Raw genomic sequence first — 13,930 nt, 5'->3', positions numbered from 1 at the left:
AGTTGTTGATCCTAGGTTGTAGCTGTTACAACCCGAGTGCTTGTCTTCATCTACATGAACATTCTCCTAACAGCATTGCAAGTGGGCTTGGTGACGGACGAACTACAACATGACAAAAGGTTTCAGCGAGCTTCGTACGGATTTACATTATTCTCGCTAGTGTAACCAATTGTCACTATGGGAGTAGCTGCACTGGTTTTCCTATATCTATTCACGTTCAACTTGATAACAACGAGGACGTTTTTGAACAGCACAAGACGGCACCGGCATGAATCAGTGAAGTCCAAAGCCGGTGCAGCGCCATAATGTGACGCCATTTCATTCGTACTTTGAACATGTTGTCCTAGTTCATGGAGCACATTTTATTATGGTGTCTGGTGGAGAGAATTCACATAAATAATGATGTCTCAGCCCGAGTGATGAGCCAAATACACGAAATCTCGCCATTGCTGATAAACGTAACAAGAGCCTCGGGATCTTACATGAGATAATATCTGGCGCAATAGTTAGGTAGCTCCTAGCTGGCTTGGCACCTCCACTTCATAGCTACCTCGCGCTCGGGCCTCTCTCTCTCCCTCACACGTCCTCTTAGTTTCTACTACCACCATATGTAGCTCCCCTTCCACCACCTCTCAGTCCTCCATGCTCTCAGTATCCGTTCGTCGTGCCTCCGTGACACCGGCAAGCATGTGGCCCACCCTAACTTTTGGTGCGATTTGGGCATTTTTGCACCCTAACAATCTCAACAACTATAAAAGATTTTAAATTGCAGCTCGGAATAATGATAGGGCGCCACTAACCACACAACCCCTTTCCCGTTGGGTGGACAACCTATGTAACCTTCCAACGCTCTGACTGACTTAATAGCAATTCCTGCCGCAATCCGCCCTGATCAAGGCCATTCCGGTCCATTATAGAGCTTTCGGTGAGAAGGCCGTCAGCATGGCCTCTGAGGGAGACGACGCCAAAGACCATCGAGAAGCCGTAGGCATTCCTCTTCAACCCGAGGGCGACATGGTGCTCACAATCCGCAACGACACAGATGTACGCGTGCGCGTTTGGGCCGAGTATCTCCGCTGGATAGATCCGTATTGAAAAGATGTCCTGGACACCGCTGTCGGAGACCCAGTGATCGAGGGATATACCACGGACGTCGTCCTTGTAGCGCTGAGAGTTGCAAATCGTCAGACACACGAAGTGCCGGAATGGATGAATCTCGATGATGCCTGGGACATATTTCTCTTCTGCTTCAGAACCAGCGTGGTCGACCTGATGAGGCCCTTCCTACGAAAGTAGCTTTGGCCTTTCATGTCGACCACAGTGCGAGCTAGAGAGAAGGAGTGGGCGCGACCGGGGAACAGGGAGTGGCTGTTCATGTCGTTGGTTCTTGGGTGGGGACATACCTTTGAAGAAGTGATTAAACACATGGCTATCACCATGGATTCCGACGAAGCTATCTACGAGGTTAACTGGAGGTCTCTCAGGACCCACGCCGAAGTGGAGTTTGAAGACGCTGAGGCAAGGGTATATCGTATCATTTTCAGAAACGTCAGCCATGTCCGCGCCTGCATCATTCGTCGGTGCCTCGACGTCTGCCACTACACCTTTAAGCGCTTATCTGAAGAGTTATCGAAAGGAAAATTACACTGTGAGATTGCCCTCACATCTTAGCCTTGCGAATTGGGGGTTCTTGGCGCATTGATTCGGGGTTTGAGCTCAATGGGTACACCTCTTTGGCCTCAGCGACCAAATCCCAAACACCTGATAATTAGCGCCAATGATCTCATACTCGCGTTCAGGGATATCAACCTCCTTTAAGATCTCGAGCATGAGGACTGTGTCCATTTCGACCATCTTTTCCATGAAGCAATTGACATGGGCTTATGTAGTCATGGGCCTATTTGTGGGCATCGAACGAACAGTGTTGGCTACGCTGCTCTCGAAGAAGAGCACAATTTGCACTCTTCTGGATTCGTGCAAAGCGTTTCTGAAGCGGATCCGCTGATTTGGAAGAGCACCACTTTTGTACGGTGGGGATTTATAGAGAGAGATGAGGCAGGGCCGGTCTTCAACCGGGAAAGGCACCGTTTTGAAGACCTGGGCTACGATAGCGATGGCGAGGATAGCGACTGGTGTGATGAACGATCTGATTCCGGCAGCGACCCGATTCCTGAACCGGGAGAGGAGTATTAGCCAGTCTTCCACGACAGTGACTACGACTCTGATGATACACCTGAAGACGAGTACTTTGGAACACACCGCCCCGTTTCCGGGTAAAATTGAAGCCTTTTCAAGCTGGGAGGCAGATTAAAGCCTGGCCTCCAGGAATAGGAATGAGAAGTACGTTCATCCATAGGAGAACGTACAAACTGTGTGAACACTTCATGTGTCACTTGAAGTGCGACTATGCGAAGAAATACGCGTGATGTATCAACCCAAGTTCTGTCCAACCCCATGGAAAAAGATGCAGAAGCACTCCCGATGGCGCATGTGAAGACGAATGCAGATTGCCAGCTGACTGTAGACGCACTTGCTGTAGTTAGTCAGCCTACGCTTTCGTTTCTTGTGTTGCAAATACTTACGAACGTAACCGCTTAAGATGATGTTTCTTAGACGCGGAGGGTAGGTGATGTATAGCAATCATAGTTACATCTTATCGCATAACCAACCAGTCGAAAGCAGGCCCATGGTAAAGTTTGCTTTTCGAAAAAGGTGAGCCCCTGAAGCGCTTCTGTGGATTAGTTGCGCAGAAATGTAACATAAACTTACATTATTGACCGCATGAAAGCAGTTTTGTTAGGCGCGGAGGGCACACGGCGTCGCCTTGTTGTAGTTGCGTCTTACTATATGGCATATCAGTGTAAGCTACCTATATAGCTCATAGTAAAAGCTGTCGTGTGGCTGCAGTAATAATGATCGGCAATCTCGGGTTGTCTTGTGCCGATTTAAAGCCAGGTTGGTGCCTCGGTGTCCTGGGAATTATGAGCTATTACTCTTCGTGATACTGATCCCGTTGCACGAGGGTGGTACGCGGCTAGAGCATTCGCCGAAAGTGTACATGTGCGTCCTTTACTTCCTAGAGGGCCGATACTTGAAGATCAATAAGACCGCCTTGAGTCCTACCGCAGTTCTACCGCTTGGCACTAGCGTAGGACGGTGTGAAAGAGAGCACGTGACAAGCGAGTGTGCGCGAATTTGGAGGACATGGAACGTTTTGTTGAGAGAAGATTTGTGCATTAAGAGGAATGTAGGTACAACCGTATTAACTCCGTAGTCATGATAATGACCGTGGTATAATCGCCCTCGTGGCCAACCAAGCATTACCCAACCCCGTTACAAGCTCTTGAGCCACGCCTACTCCAGCTTCAACGTCTCAGCAATGGTATCCAAGCCAGCAGCCTTCCCTCCATACACCTCTGGAATTCCAGGGCCTAGCTCAGCAGCCAATTGCTCGCCGTAACTCAGCACAGTGAACTTCTTGACAGTCTCCTTCGACACAATCAACTTCACCGCAGTGAACACCCAGCCCATGATCACCGGCACATTGACGAAGAACTTCCGGCTCAGCGTCTCCGGGTAATAAGCCGACAGCGTCTCGATGGTCTTCTTCGTCGCCGCCTTGACCACCGGGTCCTGTCGAAGGAAACTCACGCTGAGATAGTCGTGGATCTGATACCCCTGGTACGGATCCGCTCCCTGTCCGAAATCAGGAATCGGCACCGTGGCCTTCTCCAGCTCGAGCTTCTTCAAACCCAGCTCCATCAGGCCCACCCGCCAGCGTATGAAGGCGTCCAGGTCCCCGAACGTGCTCGAATTATCCTTGACCGCACCGTAGATGTTGAAGGTCGCAATGTCAGTGGTGTTGGAGCTTGTGGGGACCTTCTCGAGGGTCGTCACGTAGCCTAGGCCCGCGAAGCGCTTAGCTTCGAAGACTTCGTCGGCGGCCTTGAGGGGTTGGTATGTCTTTCGCCATTTCAGTGTTTCTTTCAGCTGGTGGGTGGCTTTGGGGATGTTGTTGGCGTTGGCGCGGAGGAACTTTTGGAGGATGAGCTTCGTGAGAAAGGGCTTCGCGGTGGGGTCCAGATGGATGCCGTAGACTTCGTCGTAGTCAGTCTCCTTGAGGATCTCGGGGAGCTGGGTGAAGAGCTGAGAGAGGGGATGGTCTGCGGGCGTCTCGGGCCATGTTGGTCCTGTTGTTGTTGTTTCTGGTGCAGTTATGGCAGGAGTGGTCTCTGCTGGTGCTGACTCCACGGGTGTAGTTGTGGATGGCGGTTCAGCTGCTGTTTTTGGCTCGGTCGTGGGAGCTGGCGTTTCGACGGGCTCCACCTCTTTAGAAGCCACGGGAGCCGCGGTAGCTTCAGTAGTTGGTTTCTCCTCCGTGGTAGACATTTTGAGGGGAGTGTAGAGGTGTTAGTACGTGATTGAGATCTGTTATCTTGTGGAGATGGTTCGGGGATGAGGTCTATTCTCCGACATCGGCGCCAGTCCGTGCCGTACATACAAGGGTCCCCCCCCTTGGAACCTCCCCGACTCGCATTCGCATTCCTTATCACTACCCATCTCTTCGTCTTCGCTTTTGCTTCGAGATCTCGACAATGGGTAGAGAGTGATTATTGCACTGTAAAAGCTTGGAAACACAATCTCAAAGCCATCCGGTCAGCATAAGAACACATACATGTGGGTATCGATTGATTGATAATCTACAGGTGCAACTACATGCACGATTTGACTGGTAGTCTTATATACATATGGCAAAGCCATAATTGACAGTCTCGTCAATTCTTTTTTCAAGTCGTTAAGCGATTGTTATGCAAGACCCCTAGTTATGCCCGATCCAAACTCCGTCCCTGAAATCAAACTCATTCTGGAGTCGCTACACAAATATCAATAGAGATTGGGGAGCCAAGCCGAGGCTCAAGAATGCAGCAAACACGGCCACACCATATGCAGTCTGTTTCCCCGCACGCTTTTTGTCAGTTGTTTGCTACCTGCCCGATTTAACCGCCTAGCGGGGCCACCCTGGCACCCATTCGCAGGAACGGCGTATCCTCATTCTCAATGCCTTGGAGCATCGTAGTAGCCTCTGGGGGAATGCGAGAGCCCATCCGATCGGGCACAAGATCGGGGGTCACGGCGCGAACGACCTCAGGCTTTGGTGGCATGAGAGCGTCTCCGTTAGGCTTGCCCACAGGGCTCACAGGGCTCTTCGGGCTGTGGATTTCCTCGACAATGGCGGCGTGTTTGGCGGCGCACGGCAGCATCTGCTGGAAGCCGAGCTCATTGGCTACCATCTCAATACTCTTGAAGTACTACACAATGTCAGCTGCCGTCTTGGCGTGTTACACGACAGACACTACCCACCTTCACCGTCTTGACCTGCAGTTCTAGAGTCGCGTCCTCGTCGACGACGATCATCGGGTGTGGGTGCAGCTGGAGGCTTGACAGTGTCCACATGTGGTTGACTCCGGCCTCGACGCACTTTTGCAGAGCAAGTGCTTTGTGGGCGCCAGTAATAATGATGACAACCTCTCGTGCCTGGGTGGTGTGTTAGTGAGGCGGTGTTCCAGAAGTGGTTCGACACATACATCCAATACAGTTTGCACTCCCACCGTGAGTGCCATTCTAGGGACCTGAGTCAAGTCATTGTTGAAGAACCTCGAGTTGGCAATGATGGTGTCGTAGGCGAGGGTCTTGACCCGGGTTCTAGACTTCAGACTCGAGCCAGGCTCGTTGAATGCAATGTGTCCGTCTGGGCCGATGCCTCCAAGGAAGAGCTCAATACCACCGGCCTTCTTGATCTTCTCCTCGTACGCAATGCACTCGGCCTCCAGATCGGGGGCGTTTCCGTTTAAGATATTGATGTTGGCTGGATCGACGTCGACGTGGGAGAAGAAGTGCTTGTACATGAAGCTGTGGTAGCTCTCGGGATGGTCCCGTGGGATCCCGACGTACTCGTCCTGGCCATGTTAGCCACATTCCTGCATGCTGTGCCGCAAGCAAGGGCGACGAGGTTCGGACCGCGAAGCTGCAGGATCTAAGACAGGTACAACGCTTACCATGTTGAAGGTAACGACATCGCGGAACGAGATGTCGCCGGCCTTGTATCGCTGGACCAGGAACTTGTATACATGCACGGGGCTGCTGCCCGTCGGAAGGCCCAGCACGAAGGGCTTCTCTGGCGAGGGTTCAAAGGCTTTGATACGCTCTGTCTGCCATCAGCTGCGGCTCAAACGGGAGCTTACAGGCAACACGAACCGATGATGTAATCAGCGATATACTTGGATGCGGTCTGCGGATCCTCTCTGATGATTAGTCTCCTGCAGGGCGTCAGCACGCGCCACACTATGCCAGGACGACGACCTACATAGTGGCGGTTGTTCGGTGGAGGAAGGTCAGAGTGAGGTCGAATAGTCTTTGTTAAGGTTGTCTGCTTGGTGAGCTCTGGGAGTTCTGAAGACTACTGCTTGGCCACTGGCTGTATTTACGGCAGGACATGCACCGGTGCTCACGTCACACTCTCCGCAATTCTCCACCGTCACAAGGCAAACAGCGAGAGTGAATTGGCCACGCCGTTGGGGACGCACTGGAGCGGCGGGTGCTGGTATCATCGCTGTGTTACGCGACCACGTCGCCGCGAGCAGCCATGGGCCGACTCCTCACAAAGCCGGCCTCGATCCGGAGCTCATGCTGTGGTCACGGCATACCTCCCTCTGGCGCCCGCTGGCCCCTCTATCAGGCCGTCGGTGTGCGACAACGGATTGGAACGCGACTATCTCGATGGCTGTCGAATGCACCGCGCGCTGCGACGCGACTATCAAGCGCGAGGCGGCGTGTAGAGAACTGCGACGCAGCTATCGGTTGGAGATAGCAGCCTGGCAGCGGCGGGGACAGATGCTGGGACGCATCACGATAGTAGAGCAGTCGGCAGCAGATGAGGTTACATCCACGGCGGACTGGGCGCAGGCCAACCGTTGCAGCTGGCGGGAAGCCGACCGGGGGCCCGCTGCACGCCTCACCCTTTCTCCAGCCTTTCACTGCCGCATGCACGCAAGCGGCGCCCAGCGGGCCACTCACGGGACGGCGTGGCGGCGTGGCGGGGCGACGATAAGCAGCCCCGGACAGGCCCAGCGCGGCGCTGCGTCGCTGTCCCTGGGTCGTTCGGCAGAGTCGTGGAGCTTGGGGTGCAGATGGCAGCCAAAGGATCCCGCTGAGGAGGGCGCCGAGCATGGATCGGAGGCGTCCCACGGTGTCGCGTGCAGCAAACGGGTGTGCTGCGAAAGGAGGAGGTCGAAAGTCGCTCGACGTGAGCCGGACCCTGGGCCGCAGCTGCTATAATAGAATCCAATCCTGCCGCTCCTGCTTGCCTTTTGTTTCTGGTCAACCAAGCCTCAACACCACGGTCCACCGCACCCCAGAGCTCCACCAGCACCCGCCGCCCTGGTTGACGGCCCTCTGCATTTCCACCAGCACCAGCAATTGCGCGAGGCCCCTCACCAACAGCTCCCGCAATGGATCACCAGCCCGAGAAGGCCGCTGCAGCTCACGAGCACAGCGCCAGCACGCCCACCGAGTCGTCGCAGACCTACAACGCCGAGGAGGCTGCTGTAGTCCGCGCCTCGACCTCATGGAAGTACAAGCAGCTGAAGATCGGCAGCTACAAGTTCCCCTTCTATGCCTCGCCGCCCGTGCAGCTGGTCATCGTCTCCCTCGTCTGCTTCATGTGCCCCGGCATGTTCAACGCCCTGAACGGCATGGGAGGCGGCGGCTTGGTCGACAAGTCTGTCGGTGACAAGACCAATGTTGCCCTGTACTCGACTTTCGCCGTCGTCGGCTTCTTCGCCGGAACCTTCACCAACAAGCTCGGAATCCGGATCGCCCTGTCTTTCGGTGGCACTGGCTACGCCTTGTACACTTCCTCGTATCTCGCCTACAAGCATCACCACACCACCGGATATTCCATCTTTACCGGTGCCTATCTCGGTGTGTGCGCCGGTATCTTGTGGTGCGCCCAGGGCGCCATCATGATGTCCTATCCCCCAGAAGCCTCCAAGGGCCGCTACATTTCGTGGTTCTGGATGATTTTCAACTTGGGCGCTGTGATTGGTGGCTTGGTACGTTTCACCCGGCCTCTGCGCGATTGCGGCTACTAACTTGGTGCACAGATTCCCCTGGGCCAGAACATCCACACCAAGACCAACTCCGCCGTCTCCGACGGCACGTACATTGGATTCCTTGTCCTAACTCTGATCGGCGCTGGTTTGTCCCTCTGCTTGGTCAATGCCAAGGATGTCGTTCGCCATGACGGCTCCAAGATTATTCTCATGAAGCACCCGTCGTGGAAGTCCGAGCTGCTCGGTCTCTGGGAGACTTTCCAGACGGACCCCTACATCATTGCCCTGTTCCCCATGTTCCTTGCTTCCAACTGGTTCTACGCCTACCACTTCAACGACATCAACGGCGCCTACTTCAACACCCGCACGAGGGCCCTGAACAGCGTCTTGTACTACTCGATGCAAATCGTCGGTGCTTTCGTTTTCGGCTATGCCCTGGACCTGGAGAGGTTCAGCCGCCGGGCTCGTGCTAAGGGCGGCATAATTGCTCTGTTCGTCATTATCATGGCTATTTGGGGCGGAGGCTATGCTTTCGAGAAGACCTACACCCGCGCAGACACGAGCGCGACTGATGCCGACGGCAACCTAACCTTCAAGACCAAGGATTGGGAAGATTCTGGCTACGTTGGCCCCATGTTCCTCTACATGTTCTACGGCTTCATTGATGCTGCGTGGCAGACATCTGTCTACTGGTGAGCCACTTTTTCCCCTTTGATCTTGCCTTTACTCTGGACACGTGACTAATGCTTTCCAGGTTTATGGGAGCTCTTACCAACAACTCGCGAAAGCTTGCCAACTTTGCCGGTTTCTACAAGGGCATCCAATCCGCTGGCGGCGCCATCACCTGGGCTATGGACGACCATGGAGTCTCGTACACGGCCATGTACGCTTCCAACTGGGGTCTCCTCGTCGGCAGTCTGCTTTGCGCAGTCCCCGTTATCCTCTGGAAGGTCGAAAACACCACCGCTCTCGAGAAGGATCTCGCATTCACCGACGAGACTATCGAGGACGTGGTTGCCACCAAGATCATCCACGAGGACGAGAAGGCTTAATTTCCCCTCTCTTTCCTTTTCCTACTAATTCACTTCGTGTATCTACGGTGTAGTTGAGCGTTTATTTGAGCAAGCGACTTCCACGCGACACACGAGGCGGAGAATTTACGAGCGAGCATTGTCGTTATGAGAGCACGGTGGGAGTCGTCCTAGAGAGCTGGGCTACAAGATCTGCTAGAGGGGGTAGCTACTTACAACGATGCATCTTATATGCGTTAAAGGGTACATGGTCGGGCTCTAGAGGGAGGATAGGTCGTGTTCCTTGATGGCTGGCAATCGTAGTAATATCTCGATACCCAATGAATTTGACACTTGAAAATATCAAGAACTTGTTCAGACAGTAGTGCTGCTCGTGTGACTGCATCTCAACTGACGCATGGAAACCTCTTTCCATAGTAGATCACATAAACTTATAACAAAGACTGATTTTGATGATATGGAGGTCCTCTGCGCTAGCAGCCAATTTTATCTTTCAAAATGTTGGGTATTGCATTACACCTCAATTAGACGACAGGCACTCATTCAACACGGACACTCGACTGTCACTCCGAAGAATCTCCCTTCTGGCAACAACCGCGCACCACTCTCTATTGACGCATCTCTGCCGCAACCATAACATCTATGAAGCATAACTGAACAAGACCATGATATCCCGCTAAATTTCCAGAGCGATATGCTATTAATAGCCTCCCAATAGCCCGCATGCGTCTGATGATAGATCACAACACAACCACAACACGAGTAGCAAACAACCCCTCCGCATATACGACGATACTACCATCACCATCACCATCACCACCACCCGTCTCAAGACCCAACACCAACACCCCGGGGTTTGGGTTCCGGTCCATCGCTAGCTTCGCCTAGGTATATCCCAGGTGTCACCCGATCAAACGGGGTTCCTTTCCCCAGACTCGTGCCATGCCGTCTGAACGTATCTCCCTCCCACTAGCGACGGTAGCACAGGGGGTGGGCAGAAGCAAACGGGGGGGAGCAAACGGATAAGGGCATCCTCGTGCGCACATCCCGCTGCAACGTGGCCGAGCTAGCGGCGCGTAACCTGGGATAGAGGGTACAGTATCGAAGAAGCTTCGTGGCGACCGGGGGGGGGCCCACTTGATTGCCGGGCGGCGCTCGCGGTTAGCTGCAGGATGGTAGGTAGCGGGCGAGCTTAGGGAGGGGAGGGGAGCATTGCAGGGATGAGAGCTGGTGGGCCAGCCTTATCGAGGGCCGATGCGGTGGTGTTTCAGTTGCAGCGTGAGGTCGCTGGGAGGATTGGCGATAGCGCGGGTGGAGGAGGAGGCTAGATTGCTTAATACGGGCATGCCATGCCACCCAACGCGGCGCGAGATGGAGCTTGAGTGCGTTCCACCCAATGTGGGCGCGTGAAGAAGCGAAAGTCTGGGGAGATCAGGCCGGATAGAGGATGCTCGTCTTGACAGGACCTTGGCTGTGGTTACACTCGAGGTGTGACCACTTATGCTCACGCCTCTCCCCGTCTCGCGGTGGTTCTGCGGTGGTTTAGCACGGGAGGCGTATTACCGCTGCCGAGCCATGTCGTCAACATCCTTGTGCAGGCAAGCGTTTCGTGGCCTGCGTTGGCGGCCTGCGTTTCGTGTCGTCGCCATGAGAGGAGAGTGACCTCGGGGTGTCCAGGTGGTGTTGCGGAGGGTGGTACAGATCTGGCAGCGGGCCGCTACGAGTTATATGAGGTTTATTTATGGGAATCCCACGCGCAGATAGCAGAGGGGTAGCGCCCCACACGAGCCACGGGCGAAGGGTGGAGATTGCGGGGCTTTACGCCAGCGGGATCTTGGCTCGCGGCGGAAGCCTGGGCGTTCCGCGGCTGCTGTGGCTGAAGCAGGCCGCTGAGCCTTGGAAGCCACTTGGGACCTGGCAGCTCTTCCCGTCCCAAGGCTGGCGATTCCCAGCTCCCATCACCATGCCGATCCAGCATGGTGGAATCGACCCCATTGATGCGACGATAAACACACGATACGCGCTCCACACGACACACTGCCGGCCCTTGCAACCCCCGGCTCGCGCTGCTGGCTTCTGTTCTCCGGCGTGGCCCGTCTGCGCGCCCCGTCTGCTGCGTGCGTGGTTGCGAGTCGGCCTCGAGGCGGTATGTAACCCTAGCCTCCAACCTCACCATAGTCGATCTCGCTGTAACAGCGGCCACGGCCACTCACACGGCGCGGCTCGATCCTCGGCGCAAGCTCCAGCCCTTGCTGCTGCCGTGCCCCATATCGCCCCGGCGAGTCCCCAGCGCCCACCGTCGCAGGCGCTGAGGGCATCAGCAATCCGCTCCCACGACGCTGGCCGCAGAGCATTCCCTGGCCGTCCCCAGCGTCCCCCAGCGCCCCAGCTGCCTGGCCGCCCTGCCCGTCCTGTCCATCCTGCCCGTTCATTCTCCGGTGCCCTCCACGCGCACGCAATGAAGGGCCCCGCCGTCGTAGCGGATGACACCTTCCAGCGCCTCTACATCTAACAACTGAGCCCGCCCGTACAACCGCCATGCATAAGAGCTGTTTGCGACATCGGTCGACATCCACCGGCCCGCCTGAAATCGTCCTGCCCTGCTGCCCCTCAACGCCCTGATCTGACTGCATACCTACTTTGACTGCTCCACCCCCGCTGCTGCGCCCAGCCATTCACCCGCATCCCGCCCACCAACCACTCCCGCAGCCACGCCGCATGTGTCCCTCGACCACCGTCTCACCGTCGAAAGACCAAGGAGCCCCTCCTCCCATGCTAGACCTCTGGCAGAGATTCATCTCTGCCCTCGAGCGCATCCTGATGCTGCCGTCATTCATCCAGGCCATATTCCCCTCGCTCGGGGGGCCCAAGCGCATACGAGATGTCGTACGCGCCTGCGACCGCTCGCTCGAGGACTACCGGAGCGAGGTCCAGCGCCTGTTCGAGGCCCCGCTGAATGCAAAGAGCCTGCTGGCCATGTCTGCAAAGCTGCAGAAGCAGTTCTACCCCAAGCTCCAGGCGAGCAACATCTGCATGCTGCCCTCCTACAACCACACGCTTCCCACCGGCGACGAACAGGGAACGTACCTGGCGCTGGACGTGGGTGGCTCGACGTTCCGTGTTGCGCTTGTAGAGTTGAACGGAAAGAAAGCTGGCGCCGAGAGCATGCGAATTACCCATATGCGGAGCTTCCGGATAGACAACGCCATCCGCTCCTTGAAGGGCCATGCATTCTTTGACTGGATGGCGGAGAAGATCGAAGAGTCCATTTCCGGTCCAGAGGGGAAATCGTGGAACAACGGATCGACGCTTCCCATGGGCCTCGCTTGGTCATTCCCTGTCGAGTATGCATATCTTTGCCCGTATTTGCAGGCTGAATTGCTAACGTCCTTGTAGACAAACGTCAATACGCAGCGGCATGCTGCTGAGTATGGGCAAGGGCTTTCTGGCGACGGAAGGCACTCTTGGGCGAGACCTTGGCGAGCTGATCATGAAGTCTTGTCAAGAACGGGTGAGCATTATGTTCAGCCCCTGAATTCTATTTTTTACTAATCAGAATATAGAACCTCAACGTCCGCATGGATTCTATTGTCAACGACGCCTCCGCCACTCTTCTCTCCAGAGCGTACAAGGACAGCTCAACGCGACTAGCGCTGATCCTTGGCACTGGGTTCAATGCCGCAGTCCATCTTCCAGTTTCCGCTTTGGCTCATTCCAAGTTCGGACAGCGGCCGCAAAGTTGGCACGACCAAGCAAACCACGTCCTTGTCAACACAGAACTCAGCATGTTTGGCAAAAATATCCTACCGACGACACGCTGGGATGACACTCTAAATATTAACCACACGCACCCCGACTTCCAACCCTTTGAGCATCTTGTCAGCGGCCGATATCTGGGAGAGATTGTCCGGTTAGTTCTCCTCGAGGCGGTCCGAACGGCGGGTCTGTTCGGTGGAGAAGTCCCAGAAAAGCTATCAGAAGCCTATTCCTTAGACACCGGCATTATTGCCGTTTTCGAGTCGTGAGTGTACTCCACAGCATCTTATTAGAGTCATACTGACAGATTCTCCTTCAAGTGACGAGTCTGCATCTCTTTCCCAAGCCTGCACCGCTTTTCAGACCGCTCACCCCCTCCCGAAACCCCCCACCTTCTCCGATCTCTCATTCGTCCGCCACATCTCGCAACTCGTGTCGCACCGCGCCGCTGCATACCTTGCGGCAGGCATTCATGCGCTGTGGTCCCTTCGCGCATCCGCCGAGGGGCTTAGCCCCTCATGTGTTGGCCGCGTGTCAATTGGCTGTAACGGTTCCGTTATTGAGAAGTACCCGTACTTCAAGGACCTCTGCCAGTCCTACCTGGACGAGCTCACAGACCTATCGGGCGCAGAGCCACACTCCGTCGTACTAGAGCCAGCTGTCGAATCAGCGATCTTCGGCGCCGCCGTGGGTGTGTGCTGCCTTGAGCAACGCGAAGCCTGAGTCCCTTGACTTGGTCTTTCATTGCCACAACACCCCTTTCCTCCTATTTGTCTGTCCTCCTTGCATGGCTAGGCGTCTGGTAAATCGAATTGGCTATTACGGATGGGAAGCATAGTATCACGAGTCACGTGCATTTTGCGATGTTACAACGGGATCCATTTATTTGGTAGGATCTTAGAGCCAGCTCACGCTCTTACGGGAGCGTGAGCCGGTCGGGGTTCTCGGATTTTGCATCCATTTTTCTTTTCCTTTCTAATTCTCTTGCTTGCTACCGGCATCAATCGCCCTTGCCCGGCATGCCACGTCGTG

General features: G+C 55.1%; 7 protein-coding genes across 7 annotated transcripts; 4 read left to right on the top strand and 3 right to left on the bottom strand.

The window, feature by feature from the left end:
- Nucleotides 1-632: 632 nt before the first annotated feature.
- On the bottom strand, nt 633-1,557 carry BDZ99DRAFT_526302 (uncharacterized protein; the record flags this gene model as incomplete). The annotated part of the gene is made up of 3 exons (XM_033726126.1): nt 633-733; nt 861-1,280; nt 1,404-1,557. 3 exons carry the CDS (start codon nt 1,555-1,557, stop codon nt 633-635), a joined length of 675 nt encoding a protein of 224 aa, XP_033570797.1.
- A 1,664-nt stretch (nt 1,558-3,221) lies between these two features.
- Nucleotides 3,222-4,430, bottom strand: BDZ99DRAFT_467945 (CRAL/TRIO domain-containing protein). Its single transcript, XM_033721131.1, has one exon. The coding sequence runs from the start codon at nt 4,387-4,389 to the stop codon at nt 3,355-3,357; it is 1,035 nt and encodes a 344-aa protein (XP_033570796.1). The 5' UTR covers nt 4,390-4,430; the 3' UTR covers nt 3,222-3,354.
- Nucleotides 4,431-4,705: 275 nt separating this feature from the next.
- BDZ99DRAFT_467944 (glucosamine-6-phosphate isomerase) lies at nt 4,706-6,480 on the bottom strand. The gene is made up of 6 exons (XM_033721130.1): nt 6,365-6,480; nt 6,256-6,317; nt 6,057-6,205; nt 5,586-5,957; nt 5,362-5,535; nt 4,706-5,309 (listed from the first exon to the last, which is right to left on the bottom strand). Coding segments are annotated over exons 1-6 (1,071 nt in total). The 5' UTR covers nt 6,367-6,480; the 3' UTR covers nt 4,706-4,997.
- Nucleotides 6,481-6,642: 162 nt separating this feature from the next.
- BDZ99DRAFT_575889 (uncharacterized protein) lies at nt 6,643-7,335 on the top strand (the record flags this gene model as incomplete). Its single annotated transcript, XM_033728516.1, has 1 exon — nt 6,643-7,335. The coding sequence occupies exon 1, from the start codon at nt 6,685-6,687 to the stop codon at nt 7,333-7,335; it is 651 nt and encodes a 216-aa protein (XP_033570794.1). The 5' UTR covers nt 6,643-6,684.
- Nucleotides 7,336-7,387: 52 nt separating this feature from the next.
- Nucleotides 7,388-9,446, top strand: BDZ99DRAFT_575888 (MFS general substrate transporter). The gene is made up of 3 exons (XM_033728515.1): nt 7,388-8,111; nt 8,163-8,803; nt 8,866-9,446. Exons 1-3 carry the CDS (start codon nt 7,509-7,511, stop codon nt 9,161-9,163), a joined length of 1,542 nt encoding a protein of 513 aa, XP_033570793.1. The 5' UTR covers nt 7,388-7,508; the 3' UTR covers nt 9,164-9,446.
- Nucleotides 9,447-11,105: 1,659 nt separating this feature from the next.
- Nucleotides 11,106-11,654, top strand: BDZ99DRAFT_526297 (uncharacterized protein; the record flags this gene model as incomplete). Its single annotated transcript, XM_033726125.1, has 1 exon — nt 11,106-11,654. The coding sequence occupies one exon, from the start codon at nt 11,106-11,108 to the stop codon at nt 11,652-11,654; it is 549 nt and encodes a 182-aa protein (XP_033570792.1).
- Nucleotides 11,655-11,962: 308 nt separating this feature from the next.
- Nucleotides 11,963-13,621, top strand: BDZ99DRAFT_399065 (actin-like ATPase domain-containing protein; the record flags this gene model as incomplete). The annotated part of the gene is made up of 4 exons (XM_033716114.1): nt 11,963-12,486; nt 12,539-12,653; nt 12,706-13,163; nt 13,219-13,621. 4 exons carry the CDS (start codon nt 11,963-11,965, stop codon nt 13,619-13,621), a joined length of 1,500 nt encoding a protein of 499 aa, XP_033570791.1.
- Nucleotides 13,622-13,930: the final 309 nt, after the last annotated feature.

This window comes from Mytilinidion resinicola (genome assembly GCF_010093595.1).
Source record: "Mytilinidion resinicola strain CBS 304.34 unplaced genomic scaffold BDZ99scaffold_25, whole genome shotgun sequence".
In the NCBI taxonomy this organism is placed as follows: Eukaryota; Fungi; Ascomycota; class Dothideomycetes; order Mytilinidiales; family Mytilinidiaceae; genus Mytilinidion; species Mytilinidion resinicola.
Note: the sequence above shows the minus strand (reverse complement) of the source record. Positions and strands in the feature narration are given on the sequence as shown.